General features: G+C 52.4%; 2 protein-coding genes and 1 long non-coding RNA gene across 28 annotated transcripts in view; all 3 read left to right on the top strand.

Annotated features, from left to right (window-relative positions):
* The window catches only part of TACC2 (transforming acidic coiled-coil containing protein 2), a 210,728-nt gene extending 210,096 nt beyond the window's left edge, over positions 1-632 (top strand). For all 23 annotated transcript variants that reach the window (XM_053207328.1, XM_027063276.2, XM_027063278.2 and 20 more), the window contains one exon: positions 89-632. In XM_053207328.1, the coding sequence (XP_053063303.1) occupies positions 89-154 (66 nt within the window). In that variant the 3' untranslated portion in view covers positions 155-632. The remainder of the gene's footprint in view (positions 1-88) is intronic.
* A 3,547-nt stretch (positions 633-4,179) lies between these two features.
* Positions 4,180-6,254, top strand: LOC128312563 (uncharacterized). Its single transcript, XR_008292005.1, has 3 exons — positions 4,180-4,475; positions 5,606-5,693; positions 6,030-6,254. It is a non-coding gene; the product is annotated as an uncharacterized LOC128312563 (long non-coding RNA).
* A 2,713-nt stretch (positions 6,255-8,967) lies between these two features.
* BTBD16 (BTB domain containing 16) overlaps positions 8,968-27,417 on the top strand; it is a 45,409-nt gene continuing 26,959 nt past the window's right edge. For 3 of the 4 annotated variants that reach the window (XM_053207179.1, XM_053207180.1, XM_015065931.3), the window contains exons 1-8: positions 8,968-9,711; positions 10,174-10,245; positions 12,037-12,185; positions 15,647-15,720; positions 17,907-18,050; positions 21,700-21,789; positions 23,657-23,771; positions 27,263-27,332. In XM_053207179.1, the coding sequence (XP_053063154.1) occupies positions 10,228-10,245; positions 12,037-12,185; positions 15,647-15,720; positions 17,907-18,050; positions 21,700-21,789; positions 23,657-23,771; positions 27,263-27,332 (660 nt within the window). In that variant the 5' untranslated portion in view covers positions 8,968-9,711; positions 10,174-10,227. The other variant, XM_053207181.1, reaches the window with a different exon arrangement.

Here is a 27,417-nt window from a genome sequence, read left to right on the forward strand (position 1 = left end):
GGCACCCGGGCCCCTGGAAAGCCCAGAGACCATTCTGCTGGGCTTGATTTCAGCAGCCTTTTCTTTTCTGTTTTGTCTTCGCTTTCAGAATAAAGAGATAGAGGAACTCACCAAGATTTGTGATGAACTGATTGCCAAAATGGGGAAAAGCTAACTTTGAACCGAATGTTTGGACTTGACCATTGCGTGCAATATGACCGTCGGCACACTGCCGTCCTTCCAGCGACGCGGACAGGTTCTGTTTTCACTTTTTCGTATGCACTACTGTATTTCCTTTCTAAACGACATTGATTTGATTGTATGCAGTACCAAGGAGACTATCAGAATTTCTTGCTATTGGTTTGCATTTTCTTAGTATAAATTCATAGCAAGTTGACCTCAGAGTTCCTGTATCAGGGAGATTGTCTGATTCTCTAATAAAAGACAAACCGCTGACCTTGGCCTTGCCCTCTGTACATGAGTTCCCAGGGTGAGCGGCTTTTGGATTTAATATGAACTTGTACAGCTTGCACAGGGACTCTTGCCTTAAGGAGTGTAAACTTGATCTGCGTTTGCTGATTTGTGTTAAAAAAAAAAATGCATGTTTCAAATAAAATTCTCTATTGTAAATAAATTTTTTTCTTTGGATCTTGGCAGTAAGCGTGGCTATGATTTCTTTTCTGGGAAGGGTTGGGTCTTTTCTCGCCTTTGTTAGAAATCATATCAGATCTGGCCATTTCCTCCTCTCTGTCTGGCTCACTTCTTCGTCCATAGATTTAAATAACATTTCCTTCGTTATCGTGGCTGTTTGTAGGTTGGAAGCTAAGGAGAAGTATTGGTTTGCTGTTTTTTAAATGCTTATGGGAGTGTATTGAATTAGCTAAGATTTGGTTTTTACAAACGCTTTCTGAGTTTTGGCGGGAAAGTCTCTTTTCCTTTACTGGCTCGGGGAAGTTGCACGCTGTCCCTCTTCCTATGCATTCTTTTAGTGTGTGACCATCAACCCTGAGACATGGCCCAGTTCCCTCTAAAGGACCAGCCCCAGGCGAGCGGTTACCCACAGGAGACAGGTAGTGAGGCCAGTTGGGAGATGACGGTGGGATGCACCGGCCGTAGATTCTTTAACGGCTCCTGACTTTCTCCCAGCTTATAGGTTGGGCAGTGAGAGGGTGGGAAGGTATCTTAGTTTCCTAAAATTGCCACCACATCACATATTAGCAGCTTAAAACAGTAGAAATGTATTCTCTCACCGTTCTGGTGGCCAGAAGTCCCAAATCTGAGCATCAGCGGGGTTTTTTTCCCCTCCGGGGCTATGAGGTGGAGTCTGTTCCTTGCCTCTCGAAGCAGTCCCTGGTGTCCCTTGGGTGGTGGCTGTGTCACTCTAGTCTCAGCATCTGTCTTCATGAGCCTTTCTTTTCTGTGTCTCAACTCCCTCTCCTCTCTCTGGTAAGGGCACCACTCATTGGATTTCGGGCCCACCCCAAACCCAGGATGATCTCTCAGGATTCCCGATTACATCTACGAAGACCCTGTGTCCAAATAAGGGCACACTCCCAGCTGTGGTGGGCATTTTTGTGGGGTCCGAGTGTGCCCGTGGGACGGGTGGTGTGCTGTGTGAGCTTGGAAAGCAGCCGCGAGCCCCCGGTGGCCCTCAGCTCAAGCGCCCCTCGTCCTGCCCAGGCGCAGCGACCACGGGCTGTTCCCCTCACATGGGACCACCCGACGCCTCACAGGACAGGCATCACAAGGAAAGAAAGACAGCCCGCCTCTCCAGAAGCGAGTCCCAGCCTCTGGCCCCACCATCAACCCCCCTAACAGGGCAGGGGTCTGCCTCCTCCCACCGCCCAGCCACCTCTGCCCGGTCCCGTCTCCCAGTCTCCCCTCCTCACGGCTCAGCCGGGCCCCCCCAGTCTCACTTGTCCAGGCCAAACCCCTCCCCCACCCTCACCCCAGATTCTGATCTCAGCTGTGTTCTCAAAACAGCCCAGCCTCTTGCTCTTGAAAGTTTCTGTTTTTCTTATTACCTAAGCAAAACATTTCCATTGCTAAAAAGTCCAGAAATGCAGGTAAGAAAATGAAACAAACAAACAAGCAAGCACCATAATCCCTAAAACCAAGAAATGATCACTGTTGATGTTTTTGTGTTTATTTTTCTATGCCTTGTTTCCTCAGTGTATGAAATATTTATTAACCTATCTTTTTAAAGGCGGGATTATTTGGAGTTCTGCAGCCCCCTGCGTGCCGTTTTGTAAACCTTTTTTTTTTCATGTAATACTATAATGTAACCATCGTGTTATGCGAACTTTTATATCAATAAATACAGCTCTTTCTCATCATTTCGAATGACTGCATGTATTCCGTGGTACCCAAAATGTGTCTAACCAGCCAGCCGCCCACTACTGGACATTCATATTGTGTCCATTGTTTTGCTGTCATTATGCACGCACATTGCATTGAGTTGCCTTATGCATACACGTTTGTGGACAGGAGTTTTCCTTAGGCTGAATTTTTAAAGCGAATAACCTGGGTGAACATCGGCACTACTCCCGCCCAAGTTGGCTTTACGGCTCGTTGCAGTGAGGGAGGACAGCCACCAGGGGGAGCTGTAGGGCACCGCCGGAAGGGCGTCTTGGGAGGCAGGTGGGACAGGATTCGGACTTGGTCCAGCTGCTTCTGGGAGAGACGGCAGGAAGCAGGGCTTTGCTGCGTATTGGATGCTCTCGGGGCAGAGACAGTTCTCAGGCTGGGTATCTCATATCTTCGCTAGACCAAGGCAAAGCTGTAGTTGGTAAAGAAGCAGTAGTTGCTCATATGCATTAGCCAGGATGGAAGGATATTTGGTCCTTTTTGGGGTTTGAATAATGTTCAGGTTCTGTCTGTTCAGACTGATTCTGGGTGGGGCTTGTTTTCTCTTGACCCATCACAGCGCGGCTAGTCTGACACTGATTTTCGGCAAAATTGCGTTCGACAGGAGAATGGCAAGGCGTCGGCAAGAGGGCCGGGCCAGCTCCCAGATACCACAAGCTGTTTTTCTCCCTCTTGGACGTTATACACATTTTTAAAGTTTGGGAAACCCATTGCCAAATAGGCTTCCACTGAGGTTGTAGTAAAATTTACCCCCCGGGAGGTGCCTGGGTGGCTCAGTTGAGTGTCCGGCTTCAGCTCAGGTCATGATCTCACGGTTCGTGAGTTCGAGCCTCGCGTCGGGCTCTGTGCTAATAGCTCGGAGCCTGGAGCTTGCTTCAGATTCTGTGTCTCCCTGTCTCTGACCTTCCCCCACTCGCACTCTGTCTCTCTCTCTCTCTTAAAAATAAACATTAAAAAAAATTTTTTTTACTATTCCCCCCCACGACACACACACCCAACACGCACACATATTCAGTATATACTTTTTGAGGCATACATCTACCGCTAGGCTACTCTGCCTGTCAGCCTGGTCTAGCTTGGAAAGGCCTGGCCCTACCTTGGCCTCAGGCACCTGCATGCTAGGCTGCTTCACCAGACCTACCCACAGGGCCACCGTGCAGAGGGCCTGGCCTTGGGAACCCCTATGGGTTGAGATCAGCTGCTTTGCGTCCTTTGCTCACTTGATATAATGCACACGTGCTTGCACATGTTCACCCACGTGATGCCTGCTAGGGACTTCAATTATTTTGCTGTGCTGAGCGGGACGACCACGAGAAGCCAGCACCTGACCTGCCGTCCAGTGCTCCCCCGGCAGCCAGCATTACCACCTTGGAGATGCTCAGCACCTCTCAGAATTTCGGTTTGCCAAGTCCGTTGAAATCTCGGGCTCTGAACATCCTTTTCGTTTTGTTTCTGGGTCAGCATTTCCTTCGGGCTCTCAAGTTGAAGGCGGTGTGACAGGGATACTAAGATCACCCATGAAGACAGAGGGGGGGGGGGATAGAAACGAGGCAGGTGGTCACTGATGACTGGGATGGGGGCTGCCATCAGACGGGGAGAAGGTTCTTTTTCTCTCAGGTTTGGCGCTCAGCCCCTTAGGTGTGAGATCTGAGGGGCCCAAGGCCACGCCAGGAGCATGACACAGGTGGAAGAGGTGATGGGCCCCAGTGGGGGCTCAGGCTCTCTAGCTGCTTCTTTCACTTAATTGTCGGCGTTGGGAGGATGCTCGGGTTTTTTAGCCAACCTCTCTGCTTTCCAGGACATTCCACTGAAAAGTTGACCTAGGCAGGGGGCGGGTGTTCCGACGAAGGCAGGGTGGAGGTGTGTGCACAGGCAGGGAAGGGCCGGCAGGAGGAAAGTTGTGTACACCTGAGGCCCACAGGGCTCCCTCGCGGTTTGCGCTCTCTAGCCCTGAAACAATCTGGTGAATGGGAACTATTTTTATTTCCATTTTACAGGAAGGAAACAGAGGCTCAGAGGGGTTAGAAACCTGGGGATTTGACAGAGTAGCTCAGGCAGGAGAAGGGCCAGCCAGGATTGGATCTCAGCTCTCCAATGACTGCAAGTTCTTCAGACGGACAGCATCCTTTGTAAGACGTCCGTCGAAAGTAGTGTGGAGAGGGGCGCCTGGGTGGCTCAGTGGGTTACGTGTCCAACTTCGGCTCGAGGCATGATCTCGCGCGGTACATGCGTTCAAGCCCCACATCAGGCTCTGTGCTGACAGCTCGGAGCCTGGAGCCTGCTTCGGATTCTGTCTCCCTCTCTGTCTGTCCCTCCCCCACTCATGCTGTTTCTCTCTGTGTCTCCCTCAAAAGTGAATAAACATCGAAAATATATTTTAAAAAAAAAAAAAAGGAGTGGAGAGAAGGTACCGGAAAGGGGATGTGCCCTCGGGCCGGTAGGGGTGCTCACATCCATCCTGTAATTAGACCGATTGGTGGCCCTGCCTTGAGCCTGGGCTGGCTCTGCTGCTATTTCTATGGACCATGAAAGCCCTGCCGTTCAGTAGATGGGAATGGCTGCGGGGCTCCCCCCGTGTGCCCTGTGAGGCTGGCGTGAGTGGCTCTGCTCCGCCTCGCCTCCACGTTTCCCTCTGCAGTGGGTGGACCCGTGACATCTCCCCAGGCTGGTGGCACCTGGCTGGGTTTCTGAGGTCCCCGAGGCCAGAACAGCAATGGCAGAACACAGAGAATTCACGTATCTGCCTTTTGGGTTTTTCAAGAACTGGGAAACATAACCTGGAGATCAAAGGGGTAGGACTAAACAAAGCCCCTTCCCCCATTCCCACCCTACAGTGCAATCAGAGCGCGTGGTCATTCCTTCCGTAGCTCCTGACCCCTCTACCGTAGCTCCTGACCCCTCTACCGGGGACACCCACCCCTGCCCCATTAAGGCTCATTATTATGATTATTTTTAATGTTTATTCTTGAGAAAGAGAGAGAGACAGAGCATGAGCAGGGGAGGGGCAGAGAGAGAGAGAGAGAGAGAGAGAGACAGAATCTGAAGCAGGCTCCAGGCTCCAAGCTGTCAGCACAGAGCCTGATACGGGACTTGAACTCACAAACCATAAGATCATGACCTGAGCCGAAGTTGGACGCTTAACCGAGCCACCTAGGGGCCCCTTTAAGGCTCATTATTGATGTCACGTCCTCCAAGAAACCCTCTCTGAACCCTCAGGCCTGGGTCAGTGTTTTCAAATGTAAGTTTTATAATTATTCAGGCATAATGAGGCCGTCAGATCGGGAGACAAGTGCCCATTGAAGACATCGTTCCTTACCCACAGTTCCCGAGAAGGCACGCCATGCCGGGTAAGACCACAGAGTGAGGCATCCCAGTTGGTCAGGAGGCAGGGGAGCAAGGGAAGGGTAGGATGTGGACAAGAGCCTTTACTGTGGTTCCGAGGGAAGGAACGGGTGAGGGGGGTAACTAGGCTTAGGATCGGCTAGTTTGGATCATTTCCGTAGGCTCTGGGCCACTGGGGCTCTCTGTAGTTGTTTAATGTCTGACCCTGGGGTGATTCGCATAGGGGGACAGTGGTCCTAAGGGTGAAAGTCCAATAAAGGGAGTGATGGGATATGGGCTCTGGGTTGGTTGGTTTGCAAGTGAAAAGTCTCGCTCATAGACACGTGTTTTACCATCCCCAGGAACTGACTAACCCTGAGAGGGACGGTCCCTCCTGGGTCAGTCAGCAAGACGTCAAGATGCCGGAGCATCAGGATAAAAAGACATGTTTCTGTAGTCGGCTGCCCCTGCCATGAACTCCTGCAGCTCACCGAGCTTGACCCTTGACTTGTCCATCACGCTGTACTGTCGTAAGGGCAGAGGTAAACCTCCCAAAGCAAAGCGTCTGCACACAAAAGATGATGGGGGCGGGGGGGGGGGCAGCTCACAGACAACGTTTTGAAATAGTTATATAGTTAATCTCATGTGCTCACGTGCATTAGAAATAAACCGGCATACCAATGTGTTATTTCATCGATAAAATAAATTTAGAGAAGATGGCTAAATAAAGAACATTCCAGGTTGGGGGAGGATTTGAAAGTGCACAGGTGGTTCTCATCCTCTACTTTGCTCCCCCTTTAGCCCCAACCCCCAGCACAAACCTGATGCTCAAACTTTGTTTAAATGTGTGAATGGGGCAAGCCCTAGGCCACCCAGTTTGTCATCACCCCACCCTCCCAGAAGTCTGGGAATACTAGGATGGGCCAGGATAGAGCTGAGCGGTTGTTTTGTCTGAGCTTTGTTGAGCCGATGAGCCAGAGAGAAGAAGGCTTCCCCGGGGCCCCACAGCAAGTCAGTGGCCAGGGTCTGACCCAGTCTAGGGCTCCTCACTTAGCACTGAGACCACCCCACCCCGGCCATACAGGACTCCGTTCAAGGGCAGGACCCACCCTCTGCTTCTTGGTGGAAACCCCTGCCTGTCTTCTGGCTCATACGCCACCTCAGCCAGAGGTCTGGTCTACAGGCTGCACCCCACCTGCAGCAACCTGGACCCTGGTGCACAGAGAGCCCCCCACCCCGGGGAGCCAGGCAGTCCTGATTTGGGCACTCACAGCCTCCCACTGTGCACACACAGACCCACTGGGTCCTGAATCTTCTAGAATGAGGTTCCTTAGAGCCGGCATTCAGGCTCTGAGGTCAAGACACTCCAAACGGCCAGGACTCCGGGCCTCTGGGTATACTTTCCCAGTATAACCTCCCAGGGAGGTTAAGGTCATGTCCAGGGGTCACACACAACTAGTCCCAGAGCCAGAGTCGGAATTGGATGTTCTTTCCTGGGTACCCCACTTCCCCCCACCATGGGTGACTGGATGGAGGGGGCTGAAATGGGCTCCCTGGGAAGCGAGGGAGAAACTTGTCCCTGGGGTGTTCGAGAAAATGGCTAAGCCACCAGAATCCCCCTGTACCGGGCATGGGAGATTTTGGTACGAGGTGGTTCTAGCTGAGAGCTGTGCTCTTTGGGGTTCGATGTCTGAGCCCCCAAAGGCCTTTGCTCTTGGGGTGTCTGGCTTGGCTGGGCCCATGGGGCATATATCCCAGCACACGGGGCACCACCGGGAAGAGGCCTTCAGAGAAACTTGCTGGGAGCTGTTTCCATTTCTTTGTATTAGTTGTCTTTGCCTTTGGCTAATAGCTCAGCTTGACAGAGCTCTATGGGGTTGTATGTGCAGAGGGCTTTGGAGATGAGCTGAAGGCCTGTGGGGGGTGATAGACACAACCAAAGCCAGGGTCCTGCTTAGGGGCGCTGGGGAGTATGGCACTCTGGGACACTTCCCTAGAGTGGCCACTAGAGAGCGCCCAAGGGCCAGCTCCCAGCTGTGCCCCAGAAGGGGTGCCTGGAGGGTGTTTCTAGGCTTGCCCATGATGGACAAGATGGTCCAGGACAAGGTATTTCAAACTCTTTCACTGGAACCTTACGTGGGACCTACATTCCAGGGACAGGTAGCTGAGAAAAGTTTGGGGTGAAGGGAGAGAAGCGGCAAAGCAGAAATCTGTCCACTTGTGCACAGATATCTGCTGACATGAGATGGTGACCCACACAGAAACAGATACACACATGCATACGTGAACACGTGTGTATACACACACACACACACACAGTGCTCACCCATGTGCATAGGCTGAGCAGTGGGTAGGGACTGGTACATCCATTTATCGAGTCAAGAGATGTCTTTTGAGCACTTCCTAAGGGCTGAGTTTGGTTGCTGGGTCCTGTGGGGATACAGGAATGGATAAGGCACCGGAGAACACCCCACAGAAACCAACTACTCTCCCGAGCAGAATGTGGGGGTCAGGGGAGGTAGAATCACAGATCTGAGGGTGAGGAGGGAGGGACATTTAGAGGTGCCTCCTATTTGTGGAGAGTTTTATATAGTTCTAGAACTCCGTTACAAGTAGGCAGATCAGTTACTTTCCTGTTTCACTTTATAGTTTGCATGACTCAGGAAAGGCCACACGTGAAGACCCTGGAGGAAACAGGTCTCGGGTCTTACGAGCTGCACTGCCTCCAGGCTGCTCTTGCTGTAGCTGGGACTTCTGTGAGCCCTGGGGTGGAGGTCCAGGACTTTGATGGACCGAGACTCCCAGGCATGACGGATGTGGCCCCGCCACCCCACCTCCTGGCTTCCGGCCTGGGCTTTGCAGACGAGGTCACGGAGTGCACTGCAAGATGCTGCCACGGCCCCCGGAATGAAAGCTCTTGACTTTGTCCCTGACTTTTAGGCAGTTCTTAGTTGTCGGAGAGAGCTGATTAAAAATCATCTATCAAGAGGGTCACCTGGGTGGCTCAGTCGGTTGAGCATCCAACTTCGGCTCAGGTCATGATCTCATGATTCATGAGGAGGAGTTCAAACCCTGCATTGGGCTCCCTAGTGTCCGTGTGGAACCCACTTTGGATCCTCTGTCCCCCTCTCTGCCCCTCCTTCTCCCTCTCTCAAAAATAAATAAAACATGTTAAAAAATCATGTATCAACAAAACAAATCATCAGGCATGGTTTTAATAATGTAAACCTCTCCAATTTTTTTAATTTATTTGGAGAGAGAGAGTGTGTGCGCGCATGCAAGGGCAGGAGGGGCAGAGAGAGAGAGGGAGGGAATCCCAAGCAGGCTCCATACTGTCAGCGTGGAGCCCGACTTGGGGCTCGAACCCACGGACCGCGAGCTCATGACCTGAGCCGAGACCAGGAGTCAGACGCTCAACTGACTGAGCCCTCCCAGGCACCCCCAGACTCTCCACTTGTTATTTAAATATTTTTGTCGAAACACTCCTGGACACTCGAGCTAGAAAACAAGAGCACCCCAGAAGGCCAAATCTGGGAGGGATCTGAGAAGCTTCCAGGGCAATCTTCTCCTCTGACAGACGAGGCCTGAGGACTTGGGGGTGGACTCTTCACGGAGGCCCTCTTAGCGGATCTTCCGGGTTAGCCCGGCTGCTGGAAAGAGACGTGGAAACAGGGACAGCTCCGCTCCCCTGAGGAGCATGGCCTAGGACCTGCCACCCCTCCCAGAGCCCCTCGGTGAGCACCACCCCCACAGCCCCCAGCTGTGCTCAACCAGGCCTGGAACAGGAAGTGCTCGGAACCTTCCCTGACGTTGCCATGGCGCCCACGACCCGGAAACCAAGGGCAAGCTCTCCCCGCCAAAGCACCTTGGCCCCTAAGAAGAGAAGGGTGAGCCCCAGACGTCACGAGTGCTCTCAGGATTCAGAGTCAGAAGGTGAACGGCCCGCAGCAAGCCTGTAGTTCAGAGACCGGTGCAACGAGAGTGTCTCTGTTCCACGAGCTTCTCCGTTAAACACACCCGTGGCAGCGAGGGGGCTTGAGAGCAGTAAGTATGGCTGGTGCTTTGCCATCCCCGTTAGAGAAGGAGGGGGTCCCTAGTGACCGGCACTGCCCGGGCTTGGTAGGGAGGGGCTTCGGGGGCTCCAGGCTGGGAGGCAGGAAGGCCTGGAAGCCGAGGGACCAGCACAAATAGCAAATTCTGTGACCAGCCTACTTACAGACCTCCTTCGGTTCCTATCCTTTAGTTAAGGGCAAAGAACTGTGGGTTCTCTCCCGTTTGGCCTTATTGGAGCCACGTTGCCAGCACAACAAGCAGAACTTTGTCAGTCTCCTGGCGGCCTTTAAAAAGTCCGAGATTCTTCTCTTGATTTGCTGAATAACCCACCCTCCAAGTTTCCCCGTGATCACTCTTGTGGCAGAATACAGAATCTCCGGGCTAATCTCCTGTTTAGAAGAGACCCTTGGGAAAGTTCTTGAAAATGGAAACCTCACCTCTTTTGTCTCCCAGGTGTTTCTTCCCCCCCACCCCCCGCACGCCCGAGGGTCATTGCCACTACCGCTCATGAAAATGCTGAATCCGGTGAGTAGACGAATTTCCCAAGGGGGCAGGCGGTGGGGAGCAGCGGAGGCATCTGCTCGCGGCTGTGCCGCCAACGTTGCCACAAGGGGATGGGTCACGCCACCGAGGACCCCCCAGCTTTACCAGCTGACCCCGCTGCCCGAGCCGGCCACTGTTCCCATCTGACGCTGCACGGGACTGCCTCTACATCCCCACTCCACCCTGTCCCATCCCCCACCATTTCCAGGCACTAGAGCGTACTTCCCAAACTTCATCTGACCGTGTTAACTTCATCACCGTCACCGTCATCCTATGAAAACCAAGAGACTCAAAGGTTAAATGACTTGCCTTAAGGCCATACAACCCGCTAGTGGCGATAACAAGATTTGACCTGAAACTCTCCATCCCATGGCCCCTGGTCTCCCCACCCCCCACCCTGCCGGTGACTGGCGTGGCTTAGGAACAACTGTATCCATTCCTGGGGGGGTCCCTCGTGGTCCACTTTTCCTGGCGAGGTTTCTTTGAGCCACCACGTCTAAGGTTATATTCCAAATATTCTACTGCTCCCCTAAGGAAACTGCTGAAAAGGGTCGCTCAGTCAGTTAAGCGTCCGACTTCGGTTCAGGTCACGATCTCACGGTTCGTGAGTTCAAGCCCCACATCGGGCTCTGTGCTGGCAGCTCAGAGCCTGGAGCCTGCTTCGGATTCTGTGTCTCCCTCTCTCTCTCTCTCTCTGCTCCTCTGCCCCTCCCCTGCTCATGCTCCCTCTCTCTCTCTCTCTCTCTCTCAAAAATGAATAAATGTTAAAAAAAAAATTCTTTTAAATAAAGGAAACTGCTGAAGCCCTAGGACCTCAAGGAAATGTCTCAGTAAAAGTCTCTTCCCAGTGGCCCAGCCGTCCATTCCTGAGCACACACCCAAAAGAATTGAAAACAGGTGTTCAAACGGAAACTTGCACACAAATGGTCACAGCAGCATCGTTCACAGTCACCAAAAGGGGGAAACAACTCAAGTGCCCATCAGGTGACGAATGCATAAACACAATGCAGTCTCTACGTCTCTACGTACGACAGAATATTATTCCCATTCAGGGAGTGAAATTCTGACACCTGCTACAGCAGGGATCGACACTGAAAACACTACGAAAGAAGCCAAGCCTAAAAGCCCACATAGTGTATGATTCCACTTATGTAAATATTCAGAATAGCGGATCCACAGAAGCAGAAAGCAGATGAAGGGTGGCCAGCAGCTGGGGGAGGGGAAGTAGGAGTGACGGCTTAATGGGTATGAGATTTCCTTTTGGGGGAATGCACATGTTCTGAACTGGATAGCAGGGGGGCCGCGTGGCCTCGTAAACGGACCAACTGCTACCGAGGTGTATGCCGTAAAATGGTGAAGGTTCTGTTTTGTGTATTTTGCCACAATAAAAAGCAGTCCCTACCTAGGATCCCCTCAGTTTGTTAACCTCTCAGAATCCCGCGTGAGGATGGGCATTTAAGGAAGTTTCTGGACCCATCATCCTGTCCTTGCTTGCGGGTTCTTCAGAGCTACCTGCAAAGAAAGCATCTCTCTCCCCGTTGCCTCTGGCACCTTCTGGCCTAGATTCTAAAATTCCAAATTACTTGGTACCTGGAAATCCTCCGTCTCCTGAATGCGATGTTTGCCTGGAGAGGATGGCTCCTGGCCACGTTTGAAAGTTGACCAGTGTCTTCACATGTGTCTTGATTTCCCTTCTGCTGCACAATTTGGAAAACGTGGCGTGTGGGTGAGGTTAAAAAAGGATTTTCTCCCTTCCTTTGCTTCCGACAGCAGCGCAGAGCTCGGCTGGAACGCCGGATGGTTGGCTCGACAAACCGGTGGTGTTTTCCCTCAAAGCCCTTCTCTGGAGACCTGCTGGGGCTTTCGCAGAGGTGCAAGGCTTTGAGCGTGGACCTTGATGAGGCTCTGAAGAACCCAGACAGGTAGGGAGATCGAAGGCGCATGGCCGGGAATGCCCTGGGGGGGACTGCGTTTCTGAGAAGTGCCCCACAGGTGGGTCGCTGGGTTGGTTATCTGGGCTGCCATTGGGACCATCCTTCAGGACGGACGACTTCCTCGGAGGAGGTCCGTCGGTGTGACAAAAGTATGGAGAGACACGGGCCTTTTTCTTTTTCTTTTCTAGATTTTTTCTTTTATATTGGGAGCTTTGGACCCTAACAGGATTCTGTTGTGTTTATCAACGGGGCTGTTGACAAAGGAAACTGAGCTAGTCTTGGCTGTGGGTCTGACCCAAACTCATGAATGGGCATTTCCACCCGGTCCTGGCTCCCCATGTGTGAGAAGGAGGCTCCTCCCTCGTTCCCAAGGTGTTCTCACAGCAGGCTGGGAGCATTACTTCTCCATGTGACAAGTTCTTTCCGGCCTGGCCTGGGACATGGAGCTGGACCCTACCGCAGAGGGAATACTTTGCTTCCCTGGTGCTTTGGACATAAATGTGCCACTACCCTCCCTGGGCTGACAGTACCTGCCTTCTGAGCACACGGTCGAATCTTCCCAAGCGTGGCCTGTACCCCTGGGCGGCACCTGGCACAGAAGAGCTGTTTGTTCCACCTTTGCCGAGCGAGTGGCCAAATCCTCCCTTTCTAGGCCCCCCGGCCAGCCCTGCTCCAATACCCCAGCCCCTCACGGGTGACCATACGTTACACACATTTGGATAAATCACATCCATCTGTGGTGCCTCGCTTCTCTGATGACCCCGGCTTAGAAAAATCGAGTGCTGTGCGTTGCTGTGTTTGGCGTTAGCCTTCAGCTATCTTGAACTTATTTTGTATTTATTTCATATTTTGTTTGGGTAGGCGTTTGAAGAAGTCTTAGAATCACAGGCCCTTGTGTTCCTCAGTGCCAAGGCCAGGCTGGGGAAGCAGGCAGTGCAGCTGGGTCTGGGAATATAAGCAAACTGATCCTGAAAACCAACGAGGGCAGCCGGGCAGCAGGAGCAGAAGTCTCCAGAACTTGGTCTGTGCAATCGCTGAGCTCAGCTTCAGGTGGTGGCCTGAGAGGCAGGGCACAGAAGCCTGAGGGTGATGGCGGTTGCTGCTGGGTTTTAGGACTACGAGAAACAGCCTATCAGTCAGGGTTAGAATTCCTTCTCTTCCATTTACTAAGCTGTGTGACCTTCAGCCAGTGGCTTAACCTCTCTGAGCCTGTTTCCTCATCTGTGAAATGGTGACCACAGCATCTTCCTTGAAAAGTTATCTTGAGTGTTAAATCAGACAGTGCACTGAACAGGCCTAGCACGGTTCTAGCACGTGCTAGATGATCCATTAATGGAGTTTTATCTCGATAGCCCGAGCAACCGTTTTGGTTACTGGTCCTGGTGATTTCATTCTGGGGTGTGTCAGCCCTGTGCTCTGCCAGCCAGCAGCCCCATTTTTCATTCTGCCTTTTACCACCTTCCCCAAAGCAAGACACCATGCCTACCACACACAAGCGACACGGCGGGCCTCTCTCCTTGGTGATGCGAGGAAGCTGTGGGTCCAGAGGCCAGCTGGAGCAAGGAGGCACTCCGGGAAGGCTCATCACTCATGTACCCGGCGGTCAGCTGACCTAGGCTCAGCTCACATGGGCGGACGGGCTCTTCTCCATGAGCCTCTCGACCTCCTCCGGAGAGACAGTGGACTCACCTGGGTGTGTTCTCGTGCTGGTGATGACAGAGGACAAGAGGCAAGCCCAGGTGCACAAGTGCTTTCCAGACCTTCAGCTACATCACGTACACTAACACCAAGGCAAGACGCGTGGCCAGACTCAAAGTCAAGGGGCAGGATGTCAGGAGTTTTGCAAGTATTAAGCCAAAAGCCCTTTGAGTGGTTCACCACAAGAAGTCCTTATGTCCATAAGATATATGGAGAATTTCCCCTTTTTCCTCTCTTATTTCTTCATCACGACTGGGGGAACTGAGTCCTCAGCCTAATGGCGCGTCTCCAGAATTTCCATGTGCCACTTCATCCCGGGCTGTCTAGTCCCGAAGGGTGACGAGGACAACTCATGCCATTTATTCCATTAACTTTCCAATGGTCCTAAAATCAACCTAGCCCTTGAAATTTGCAGAGCCCACAGGGTAAATGGTATACCTTGGCAAGCACCCATGACACCAGGCAAAGGCAATGTGGTTACTTCTGTTGTCTGGCTCAGCCGACAACAGTGATGTCTGTTAGAGTAGGTGAGCTCATGGGCATTGCCCACAGTTTCCAAAGTCCGTTGCCTCACTTTGAGATCACAGTCTGAACCCCTGACCTTGACCAGCGCTTCCCAGACGTGTGACCAAAGCCACCAGAAGGATCGAGGCTGGCTTGGGTCAGGTCCACTACTCCTGTTGGATAAATACCTCAAGCTCTCACCGCCTTCCTGGGGCTGAGTCACCGGAAGCCACCTTCCCCACTTGGAAAGGGCAGCATGTGGTCAATATTATTCTGGACACAGGTTCCCCCACCCAAGCCCCCTCCGTGAACCCTGGCCCACGAGGGTTCTTGGAACCATTGGAAAAACAGCATGGCAAAAGTGACACTGACCCTATGTGGTCATCAAGTGCCCTTTGGCTGGTTGGCCTTCTTAGCCATGCCGAGGAGCGTGGGCTTTCCCCGAGAGCCCTGGGGAGACACTGAAGGATTCTCGGTAGGAGACAGGCAAGAGCAGATGTGCGTTTCACGTGGTTCTCAGGCTGCAGCCTCAGCTCTACACCCGAGGGGAGCTCCCCGGAGACTGGAGACTGGCGGGGATTACAGGGTGATAATCATGGCTTGGGCGAAACTCACAGCAATAAGGGGAAAGAGAGAGGGATGAATTCACAAGATATTTGTCAGATCTAGGCAAGCGATCAGATGTGACAACATTCAGTACACGGGCCTGGACAGCTGGAGGCTGGTGGTGCCATTTGCCGGAGAAGGAGCAGGGCTGGTTTGGGGTAAAACCTGAGTTTGGTTTTTGGACACATTGAGACTGGGGCATGCATGACCCCTAAACAGAAGTATTGGTAAGTAACTTGGTAAGTGATTGGTAAGTGACTTCCCAGAAATGCCCAGAACCCTCCCTCCCTTTCTCTAGCAGATATTTGTTGAGTACCTACTCTATGCTACTGGACATTATTTTAGACCCTCAGCGAAAGAGGAGTCATGCAGGCAACCAGATATAACCTCAAATACCTTCGTGGTAAAGCCTCCCCGCAAACTGAAACAGGAATCGAAATTCGGAGCCAGCCATCAGACAAAGCTTATCGTTTGCCAAACCGGCAGTCAAATGGTGACCGAAGGAAACTCTCGAGGGGCAAGATATGATAAGACAGATTAATAGGTGCTTTGAGGACACTCACACTAGAACGATACGTGTTGCAGCTGGAGAAAACCGTCAGTATTAACTCCAGAATTTTTTGTTTGCCTTTTCCCTTGAGGCTATGTGTTTCACAAATTCAGAAAATTTTCTCTGAGACCTCGAAGAACAAGCCTGTCCAAAGCAGGGAGGCAGGTGAGTGCTTGTCGCCAGTGGACTCCATCAGAATTCTGCTGCGCCCAGGGCCAAATGGTTTCTACGGAAGGAAACCCGCTGATAGGCCAGGTTCCTGGTCTCTGAGTTTCAGCTTCTGCCCATTGCACACTATCTAATGTCACATAGGCTCTGTAAATATTTGTCAAATGCGCCATAAAATGATGCGTGAAACCAGGCTTGGCAAACATATTTTCATATGCTAATTGGTCACAGTCGAGACAGACATGCCGGTGTAAATAAATAGGCTTTGGATCGGTAGACTAAACAGAAACTCCATCAAGGATGGACAGTTCTTTCTTCTCTGTCCCTTTCAGCTCCAACCAGTCATGACCTGGACATCACATTTGCACGGGTCCAAGAGGACTTTTTCTGATTTAGAATCAAGAACCAGGCTAGGTCTGTCCAGCTGGGAAAAGGCTCACTGAGCCTCATCAGGCCTGGACAGGTCAGGTCCTTAAAGGAGTTTTTGGTTTTTTTTAGATAAAGCCCACCCCACACGAAAGCTGCCTGAGGTCAGAGCCAGACTCCTGCCCCAGGACAGGCCAATCGATTTCTTCTCACCTCTGGGTTCTGGTTGACTTGAGGCCCTGAGGAGGAGTCTGGGGCCATCTCCTGGCTCAGAGAAAAGAGTTCTGGGGTGAAGTGTGATGCCTGCCAGGCGTGGGCCATCGCGAAAGCAAAAGTGGGTGTCCAGTGAGGGCACACGCTTTATCCACAAGTCTGCTCCTGCCTGAAATCACCCAAAACAGAGTAGGATTCTTTCTAGCCCGGCACCACCAGACCGTTTCCCAAGGTGACCCAAGATTTGACATGCGAGCCCACATTCTGAACCGCAGCACAAAACAATACCATAAAGTTGGTGAGTGACAATGTTAGTGACAGGAGAGGAAACAGGTGCCCAAGCTCACACAGTCAAAATAACGGCAAAGTCAAGAAACAAGTCGATGGGGGCTCATGGCCCTCGAGGTCCCGTCTAGACCTGAGCTTTCACCAGCTCTGTGCTAACACGAGTCCAGCCTGCAGAGGCCTCCTGCCCACAGCCTCTCATGCCTCACCTGGCCGGGTATCCTTGGGTCCTCCATCTGTCCTTCCATCAAGGTCTCTCTCTTTTTCAATTTTTTAATTTTTTTTAATGTTTTGAAATGTTTATTTATTTTTGAGAGCGAGACAGTGCGAGCAGGAGAGGGGCAGGGAGAGAGGGAGATACAGAACCCGAAGCAGGCTCCAGGCTCTGAGCCGTCAGCACAGAGCCCGACGCAGGGTTCCAACTCATGTGCCGTGAGATCGTGACCTGAGCCGAAGTCGGACGCTCAACCAACTGAGCCACCCAGGCGCCCCAAAGCCTTTCTCTTTTTAATCTCCTATACTATAAGCATGAGATAAAGCCCCTTGCATAAAGCCCCCTACAGTTTGCAAAAGCCTCCTTTACCTTATAATCTTGTCCCACCCCTGTAGCGGGGTTTTCCAGTGGTCCCCATTCCAAGGGAGGCTTATGAGGACTCTGCCTCCTGGTGACGGGACTTTGAGCTGCACTTTGCTGTCGCCTTTCAAGTGGGTGAAAATTAAGCACCTATACCCAGTAGCTTCAACAGGGGACTGGGTAGTGAGATCGCTTCCCAGGGGATATTTGCCAATGTCAGGAGACATTTTGGGTTGTCACAACTTGGGGGGGGCGAGGAGGGTGCTACTGTCACCCAGTGGGTAGAAGCCAGGGATGTTAAATAACCTACAGTGAACCAGACAGCCTCCCAGCAGAGAATTATCTGACCTCAAATATGATCAGTGCCAAGGGTGAGACATACCGTAATGGGAAGTTATGGGGAGGCCCCCAAGAATATCCCAGCCAGTGTCCCTTCCCCATGAAGCCTTTCCAATTCCCCAAGTAGAGGAAAGCACATGTCCCTCTGGAGTCCTACAGCTGTTGGTCAGCTGCTCTTAGCCACTTATCTCTTCCTGTGTTGCCTTGTAATTCTGCTTATTATATCCCCCTGGAGCAAGTGCCCTGAGGCCCGCGCTGCCTTTTTGTTTTCTTCCTGGAGGGCCCAGCAAAGCCGCTGCTGCCCATCTGCTCAGTGACTGTGACTGAATGGAAGGTGGGGGGATTGACACGTCTCTTGGTGGGGACGCCGTGGAAGCATTTACTCAGCACTGTGTTCTCTCCTCAGACGTGATTCTCGAATGTCTGGGCTCCAGATGGGAACTCCATCAGCCCCAGCTTTTCCAGTCCGAGACCTTGAGCAAGCTCTACCTGATGGCGCTGGCCCAGAGCACCAAGAGGCCCACAAAGGAACTGGAGAGTCTTCTGCGAGGTATTTTCTCCCTGGCACCCAGCACTGAGCCCCAAATGCCCTCTGGTCTGAGGCTCCCCAGCTTTGAGTTTGGTCATCTGTTTCGAGACCAAGGCCACTCTGGCAGATAAGAGCAAGGCCCGTGGTGTGACCTCATCACAGGATTTAACCTCAGTCTCTGGCTATAAAATGGGAATAATAAATAGTTCTCACTATGTTCCTTTGAAGCCTAGAGAAGAAGGTAATACCTGTGAAATTCTAGAACAATGCCTGGCATATATTGGGCACTCAGTGAATGTCAGTTATTTTTCTCATAACAACCCAGTTCTGGCCAGCTGAGGTGGAGACTCTCCCTGCTTCTTTGAGAAGAACAAACAGTGGTGTGGAGTCTCCTGATGCGTTTTCTGGAAGGAAGGCATAGTTGTCACATCTGGCCCGATGTGCTGGTTAGAGGTTTACATGTTGTACGTCGATGTTATGTTTCCTTTGCTTTCTCTTTTCCTAACTTCACATCATTCCATAACGTATTCAGGCCATTTCTTTCTTTCTTTCTTTTTGTCCTTTTCAATCCTCGTAATCCCCAGGCTCCCCTTCTGTGTCCCCTAAGTCCTTCTCCAGATGCACTGCCTTCTTTGGGCGATAAAGTTTGGCATCACTTCAGGACGACTCATAAGCAGGGACCATGGAAAAATTCAAGGTTTCCAAAGGCAGCCAGCATGCCAGTCAGGACGGGACTGCACTTCCAGGATGTGGCAGCAAAGTTCTGTTATTCTCCGGCCAGACAGGCTGGCTGAGCCCCCAGCTGCTGCCGCACCCTGAGCCTGGAGAGAGGGCCTGGCCAGGAGGCCTCTGACTCAGTCCTTCCTCGCAGAGCTGGGAGCTGAGAGCAGGCTGCGGCATTCCCCCAGGACGGTGACGTCCCTCACGCGCACTCACAATCTTCCCTACCCTTCCCAAGTGTCTGTCCCGGTGTCTTCGAGAAAGGGACTGAGTCCTTCTTCCGTGTCCCCTGTGTCCGAGTCAGAACACTCACGAGGCACCCGGGGAAAGACCACGGAGACCCAGACATGAGTGCATTGAAAAGCAAGAGAATGTGGGCGCCTGGGTGGCTCTGTCGGTTAAGTGTCCGACTTTCGCTCAGGTCATGATCTCATGGTCTGGGAGTTCAAACCCCGTGTGGGGCTCTGTGCTGACAGTGTGGAGCCTGCTTGGGATTCTCTCTCTCTCTCTCTCTCTCTCTGCCCCTCCCCTGCTTAGGCTCTTTCTCTAAAATAAATAAGCTTAAAAAAAAGAAAGAATTGGAAAGAGAAAATGGAATGACTGTTAATGCTGTGGTCTTTGATATGTCTAGAATGATCTCGCTGACAAGACTGGGCCCTGCGAAGACAAGCCCCCTGCTAGAGGCTGGGCCTGACGGGGGGGCATCAGGGAAGGTGCAGAGATGAATCCCCACTGCCCGGACTGTCACAACTTTCCGGGGTCTCTTCCCAGGCACCAGCATGTGCACCAGGCCCTGGGGACCATGTTCGCATGATGCTCAGCGGACACGGCTACCGGCCTTTGTGCACCTGGGAAAGCAGGACGCATCTCACAGTACATGGCTGGTCTCATGACCCCTGCTTTGGGTTCCTGAGAACACCCGCACTGCATCCTGGAGTGGTGGGCTATGGGGAGAGGCAGCCCCCTGTGAGCACCCCTGTACTGGCCACACACAGCTGTCCTAGCTGCTTGCTTTAAAAAAAAAAATTATTTATTTATTTAGAAAGAGAGCATGTGAGTGCAGAGCCTGGCACGGGGCTCAACCTCACGAACCATGAGATCTCGACCCGAGCCAAAATCAAGTTGGACGCTTTAACCGACTGAGCCACCCAGGCGCCCCCAGCTGCCCATTTTTGTCCCCCCGAGAGTCCCGGATTAGCTGTGCTTTGGCAGGACGTGCTTCTTCTCTAGGAAGAACCCCATGGAAGAAACAGTGCTCTTTTCCTGAAAAGGAACCACCTTGGTTTCAGAGAACCTCAGAAGCACACAATTCAGCTATTACTTTCTTATTCGATTTTGAGGTTCTACATAAAACAGAGGGAAAGTTGAAGTTCTGTCTTCCACTGACTCTGACCCAGTCAATGATATTCCTTTCTTCCTTCAACAAATGTCGGGTGCTTAACCCCTCCTAAGCATGGTCCTAGGAACTCTGTCAGGAGGTTGGGGGACAGACAAGCCAACCCAAAATGACGATAAAGCCCAATAAATAGCATGACCCATGATGATACGAACTGCCACTTCCGGAGTGCCTCGTCGGTGCCCAGCACCCGTGCAGCCATCCCAGTCAGTGCCCCCAGTGGAGGTGGACAGAATGCAGCGTGCAGGCGAGAGGCGGTGCTGAAATCCTGGAGAAAAATGATTCAGAGAAGAGAACAAGGCTCAATAAATATTTGCCAAATGAGAGCCTGAACAGAGCCAGGTGCCGTGAGTGTGGTGAGGGGGCCTTGCACGTCTGGGGAAAAGGGATCTTTATTCTCCCTTTCTCTCTGCGGTCTTCGTAGTTGAACAGCGTGACATCCTTTTTTGGATCCTGACTCGTGTCATTTTTCATCACCTACAACCTTGAGCTCACTAGGCTTAGGATTCTGGGGATGGAATCCACTCATTTACTGGGGACCCGTGTGGGCAAGACTGTGTCGGGTCCCGGGGATGGAGTGGCGAGTAAACCGTCCGGTGTGCCGGCCCCGCGGGTGAAAAACCAGCAGGCACACGACGTAATCGCAGGTGGTGGTAACAGTGAGTCTAGGAGGAAAAGTAAAGCCAGTTTGGGGGGAAGGTGAGGGTGGGGTGCTACGTTACATATGGAGGCAGGAGGGTGCCTGATGGGGAAGGGATGGAGCCCCGTGACTCTTCTGTGGAACAAGCCACAAAGAGGCAGGTTTGGGGTCCACTGAGCCGGAGACTGGTCATCTTGGGGCCACTGGAGGGGCTTCAGCTTGGTACCAAGGGTGTGAGATGCCGCTGGAGAGCTGAGAGTGGCGTGTGTAACTCATGTCTTAGAATAAGTCTGAGCGGCGGGGGGAGGCTGGCAGTGAATCGGGCTGCCCCTCCCCTGCCTCCTGGAAGACTTAGGTGGCAGGGGTCCTCTCTTTGGACACCCGTGGGGCAAAGCTTCAACAGCCACTGGGTGGGTGCCTGCTTCCCACACTCATTCTTTAGCAGGGGGTCACTGTGATCCCATCCTGTGCCAGGTCTGGGCTGGGTGCTTGGGTGCAGAGATGACAGTGGCCCACCCCTTGCCCTCAAACTACTCCCAGACTAAAGAGAGAAAGGGAGGAGGCAGGGAGAGAGAGTGAGCTCGGGAGGAGCTGGTAAAAAATAACTCGTGCAGTGAGAGCAACGGTTTCCCAGCTTTGACCGTCACAGTGGCTGTTTAAGAGCGGGGGGCAAGGTAGCCGACGAGTGCACGGGAACTCTGAACGATTTTTACAACTTCTTATACTTCTTCCACTATTTCTAAATAAATAATCACTTCAGAAACACATCTTCTAAACCAGCAAACAGAAACAAAACCTGGTGTGCTAAATGCCAAGGTCACGGTTGCAAAAGGGCCTTGGGACCTCCCCCTGTACCCGGCACAATTTGCTGCAGCTATCAGGTCCCTACATCCCTCTTCTTTTTCCTTTACCAGCTCAGCTGCCTGGGAAGATCAAGGAAAGACCCCCCACGAAGAAGATGATCATTTCCCTGAAGATCAATGACCCCGTGGTCACTAAAGTTGGTAATGTACCCCTGTCGTTTTAGGCTAAGAATGCCATTGAACAAACGGCCCTCCCGGCTTTAAAAACAAACAACAGAACCACAGATGAGTGGCAGTGTTCAGTACTTCCTGATTAAAACTAGCTGAGCAGAGCAGAGACGGTGGAATGCAGCTAAAGAGAGGTGCTCATCCCTGGAAAAGAGGTGTGGAGGGTGCAGAGGAGAAAGGAAGTCCCAGGCTCATTAGACCCAAAGGCAGGGAAGCTCAGGTGCGTCCTCCCTCAGGGAGCACTTCGTGTGCCCCTTCCCACCAACTCCCATCCCTGGCTGGCTGCCAGCAGCAGAGAGCTCACCCTCTCCCACTGCACCCTGGCCACCTGGAAATGGACTTCAGTCTTAATGAAGCACGTGTGCTGTCGCATGCTGTCATGGTCTGCAAATGTGCAGGTCAGGAAGCCATCCGCAGAAGCACCGGGTAGACCAGTTGTCCTCGGAGTGCATTGGCTCCCACACAGTGCTGACTGGGATTGGGGAAAATTTGGAATAGCCCAGTCCCTCTGCTCCCTGGTCCCCGGACCTTAGTTCTTAGATATGAAAATATCCGGGCTCTTTCCAGGCATCCTTTTTTTTTTAATTTTTTTTTTACATTTATTTATTTTTGAGAGACAGAGAGACAGAGCACAAGTGGGGAGGGGCACAGAGAGGGAGACAGAGAATCTGAAGCAGGCTCCAGGCTCCGAGCCATCAGCACAGAGCCTGACGCGGGGCTCGAACTCACAGACCGTGAGATGATGACCTGAGCTGAAGTCAAACACTCAACCAACTGAGCCACCCAGGTGCCCCTCCAGGCATCCTTAACTTTTTGGGAGACCCCAGACTCTGAGGACAAGATTTTCCTGAGGAAAAAAGCATAGCCACGCACACACAGCGTTCTGTACATATTTGGGCAGTCACCTCCCTGCACAGGCCATGGAGCCCAGGTTAGCAGAGAACCCCTGAGGCGCAGACCCCGGGATAGGTTTAGAATAGCATTCTTTCAGTGCAGACTGGTGCAGCCTCTCTGGAAAACAGTATGGAGGTTCCTCACACAATTAAAAATAGATCTACCCTCTGACCCAGCAATAGCACTGCTAGGAATTTCCCCAAGGGATACAGGAGTGCTGATGCATAGGGCCCTTGTACCCCAATGTTTATAGCAGCACTTTCAACAATCACCAAATTATGGAAAGAGCCTAAATGTCCATCAACTGACAAACGGATACAGAAGTTGTGGTTTATATATACAATGGAATACTACTTGGCAATGAGAAAGAATGAAATCTGGCCCTTTGTAGCAATGTGGATGGAACTTATCATGCTAAGTGAAATAAGTCAGGCAGAGAAAGACAGATACCATATGTTTTCACTCTTATGTGGAGCCTGAGAAACTTACCAGAAGACCATGGGGGAGGGGAAGGGGGAAAAAAAAGTTACAGAGAGGGAGGGAGGCAAACCATAAGAGACTCTTAAATACTGAGAACAAACTGAGGGTTGATGGAGGGGGGGGGAGGGGAAAGTGGGTGATGGGTGATGGGCATTGAGGAGGGCACCTGTTGGGATGAGCCCTGGGTGTTGTATGGAAGCCAAGTTGACAATTTCATATTAGAAAAAAAAAATCGCATTCTTTCAGCAGGAGCTCACTTTTCTTTGGCTTCATCTTCCTTGGTGGAGGCTGGGAGCCCGGGCTGTAGCTGTGCTCAGGTCCGAGCACGTGCGTTTCCTCTAAGGGCGTCTCTGCCAACACAGCCAGGGGACCCTTGAGCATCCAGCCAGGAGGGCACCTGCAAGGGAGGGACGCGGGGTCCAGAGCCCCGGGCTGACGGCTTTCTCTCTTGGATGCTGCCTCCCAGCCTTCGCCATGGCCCTGAAGAGCCTCTACCTGAGCCAGGTGGAGATGAACGTCAACGACGTGCTGGCCGTGCTGGCTTCTGCACACGTTCTCCAGTTCAGCAGCCTGTTTCAAAGGTAAGGAAACATAGCAAGGCTCGGGCCAGGCCCAGCCCTGGGCAAGGTAGAGGGGGGCCCCCCTGGCCCATTCATAGAATGGCCCCTGTCCATGGGCTAGAACATCCGGGTTTCTTGGCACAGAGCTGTGGGTCTGCAGAGGGACCGAGGCACGAATCCACCCGTCTCTTTCAGTATTCTTCAAAAAAAAACCAGTCTTTTTCTTAAAGTTTTCTATTTATCTTTGAGAGACAGAGTGCTCTAGCGGGGAGGGGCAGAGAGAGAGGGAGACACAGAATCTGAAGCGGGCTCCAGGCTCTGAGCTGTCCGCACAGAGCCTGATGCAGGTCATGTGAGATCATGACCTGAGCTGAAGTCAGACACTTAACTGAGCCACCCGAACGCCCCTGTAATATTTTTATTCTTACAAATGTTACACACGGTCATGGTAGATCTTTCAGAAGAGAGAAAAATGCAAAGATCAAAGTCAGCTGCCCACCAGTCCCGCTGCCCACTGGGGGCACAGCCTTTCTCTTGGGGATTCAGACCCCACTGACCCACCTGGGCTGCCTGTCAGGGGGGCCGAGCAGGGGAATGGACATCGAATGTGAAAGCCTGCTCATCCTGCCAAGAGTTGCCTGGGTTCATGGGCACCAAGAGAACGTGTGGGTACTGAAAGCAGAAGAGTGCAATGCAGCCTTGGGGGCTGACATTCAGAGGCTCCCAGTTTTCATTAGACTTTTTCCGCAAAGCCAGAAGCAGCCTAGGATGTGAGCAACAGGGCCTGTGCTGAGCCCTGCTATAAGCCGCTCTTTGGTCTCCCGGGGCCTCAGTGTTCTCAGATGTGAAATGGGGCTCATTACATTCATCCTGAGTACTTCACGGGACTTTGTTCAGGGCGAGGGGATGTCAGCACGAAGGGCTTTGAGGTGGGGCCTTTGCCCCGGTCAGACATGGTTCTCAGCTTTTGGCGAGGGTGACCTCACTTTATCCTCCCTGCAGGGAGGTGGTATATCATTATGTCCACTTCACAGACAAGAAAACGGAGGCCTCACGAGGTGAGTAACTTGCACAAGACCACAGTAGAGCCGCCAGAACATGCAGGAGGCCAGGGGTCTCGGAACCTGTACCCCTAACACTATCCTTTTCGGCTTTGCTCTGCTGAGGAGGTAGTGTCGCTTGCTCATTCAGGGCTTCACTGACTTTCAGTGGCATTTGGTGAGGTGAGGTTTGCTTGGGGCCAGTCACCTGCCAGCTCATTCTGTCACCTTCGTTCACTCGTCTGCTCCTTTAAGAACGACGTCTTGGGCGTCTCCAGGACACCAGGACCAGGGGGCAAGGGCCCTGCCCTCTGAAGCTTCTTGCCCTACGGTCTCCAGGGCACAGGAAATGAATAAAGTGGAATGAAGGACGGGATTCCCAGATGGAACATTTTGTGTTATGTGTGATTAATTTCAAGTAAACGGGGCCCAGTGATTAACAAGAACAGTTCTTAGAACCTCCCCCTTTTCCGTATCCCGTAATACTGCTCCATTCCAGTAACTTACGAAAGGGTAGGTGAACCGAGTGGAAAATTGCTGATGGGATTCACTCTTCTAGAATATTCTGTCCCTTCCCTTGGGCTTTTTCGGGGATGTGTGCCTCCTGCAGTCATGTCCCGGACATCGAGCTGGTGTCTTATAGTCTTTGATTTCCTAATACCTTCTGGGATTCAACATAGAGAGGGGATTTAGGGCAGGGATGGTCCACCAAGCTTGTTCTGCTCTACGCCTCAGTATCCTCTTTTGAGGAAATGAATGGATGAATGAACTTCCCATCCAAGACAAGAGAGGACATCAGCTGCTCTGTAGAGGGCAGGGGTAGGATCTCTCCCAAGGATCTTGCAGGTTTCAATTCACTTTTGTAGAGTCCACACAGCCAGCTTCAACCCCAAAGACGCTTTTGAGCAGGGGTCTCATTTCTGGGGCACCTGAAATGACTCAGGCCAGATGCTCGATCAAGAGTATCAAGAAGCCTTATGAGGGATGCAGACGTCCCATGAACTGAGGGATGCAGGCTCTTGGAGGCCTGGACGTGACAACCGAGGGCACACTGAGGGGACCAGAGTCTTGAAAAGGTGCTCCAGCGTGTCGGCATGGCCTGACCTGGATGGTGTGTGGCGGGAGGTGGGAGACCAGCAGGTGTAGGTACAGCCAGATTGTGTAGGGTCTGGGGCTGACTAAGGAGTCCAATCTAGACTGCAGTTGATGGCTGATCGTCTGGGGTTTGCTGAGATTTCCCTCGTATTGTATATACCACCCATCTTCCGTGCCATACAGCTTTCATAAAACTGCTAAGTCCCAGCTTCCTTGCTCAGGACACTTCTGAGCAGCTCTTTCCTAGTGCTCTAATATCTCTGGGCCCAAAGCCGGAAGGCCAGCCTCCCTCATGGAGCAGGGATTCCAGCCGCTGTCTGTCAGCCTTGGCTGCCCTACCTCAGGCCCAGCTTCCTTGGAACCCTAGCCTGGCTATTGGGGGCCCATCTTACTCTTGGAACCCTAGCCCTGGCTATTGGGGGCTAAGCCAAGAATGACAGGTTCTTCATTTTCCTTCCTCCACCCCAACTTGGTTCAAGGTCAGAGCAGCAAGGGCTTTGGGGATAATGAGCCAGACCCGTCATTGCACGGGGGGCATATGGACCTTGCTCAAGATTCTCCAGATAGCCGTGGCCAGGTCTTACAGGTCAGATCCCGGTTGGCCTGGCACACAGCTGGGCTGGCTGTCACCTGCCTTCAAGAGGCTGATGGTACATTTGGCCGCAATGTGGCAGCACAAGCCTCAGTGTGTGTATATGTGTGTGTGTGTGTGTGTGTGGTACGTGGGTGCGTGTGGGTGTGTTTGTATAGGGGAACAGAAATGTCGTGTGGGTCACTCTGATAGCATCACAAATCCAGGTGCTGAACAAGACCTCAAAGGTCATCTTGGCTGAGCTCCCAGCCAAGGGCAGAATCACCCAGATGGCTGCCCTGGTCTGAATCACACGTAGCAGAAGCCATTCCCCTTCGGGGGATGCGGAGTGTGTGTGCCGGTTCCATCTGGTACGGTTCCTTGATTTCGTGCATCAGATATGTGCACTGGCCCAGCTGGACTCAGGGCTGTCACGTGCATGCATGTATGAGCATGTTTCAGGCTTGCTTGGTGTCCCCTGGTCTGGGGAAGCCTGGCCATTCCAGTTCAGCCTGGCCAATGAGTCTGACCGTGAGAAAGGGGGAGCACGAGTGAGGGTGTCAGCCTCTTAGAACACTAACTTCTGTGCCTTAACTCCAAGCCCAGCTAATTCTGTTCCCGTTTGTCACTGGTAAGAGCCAGCACCTAAAGAACACCATGCCTGGTGGCCGGCAGGACTCGCACCTCTGGCAAACACTCGGTTTCCAGCTCTCCCACCATCCTGGAGTTGAATGAAACCTCTGGGGCTGCCCCTTCTCTGAAAGCAGCCTCAGGACCCTCCAGGAACAGCATTTCTCTCTCCGCAGGTGTGTGGCCATGATGATGAAGGGACTCACGCCAAGCACCGTCAAGAGCTTTTACCTGGCCGGCTGCAAGGTGAGAACAACCTGGACAGAGCATACGGCACCTGGGGACTTTTGGGAGCACCCCAGCCTCTAGGATTTTACCCGCCAGGCCCAGC

This window comes from Acinonyx jubatus, chromosome D2 (assembly GCF_027475565.1).
Source record: "Acinonyx jubatus isolate Ajub_Pintada_27869175 chromosome D2, VMU_Ajub_asm_v1.0, whole genome shotgun sequence".
In the NCBI taxonomy this organism is placed as follows: Eukaryota; Metazoa; Chordata; class Mammalia; order Carnivora; family Felidae; genus Acinonyx; species Acinonyx jubatus.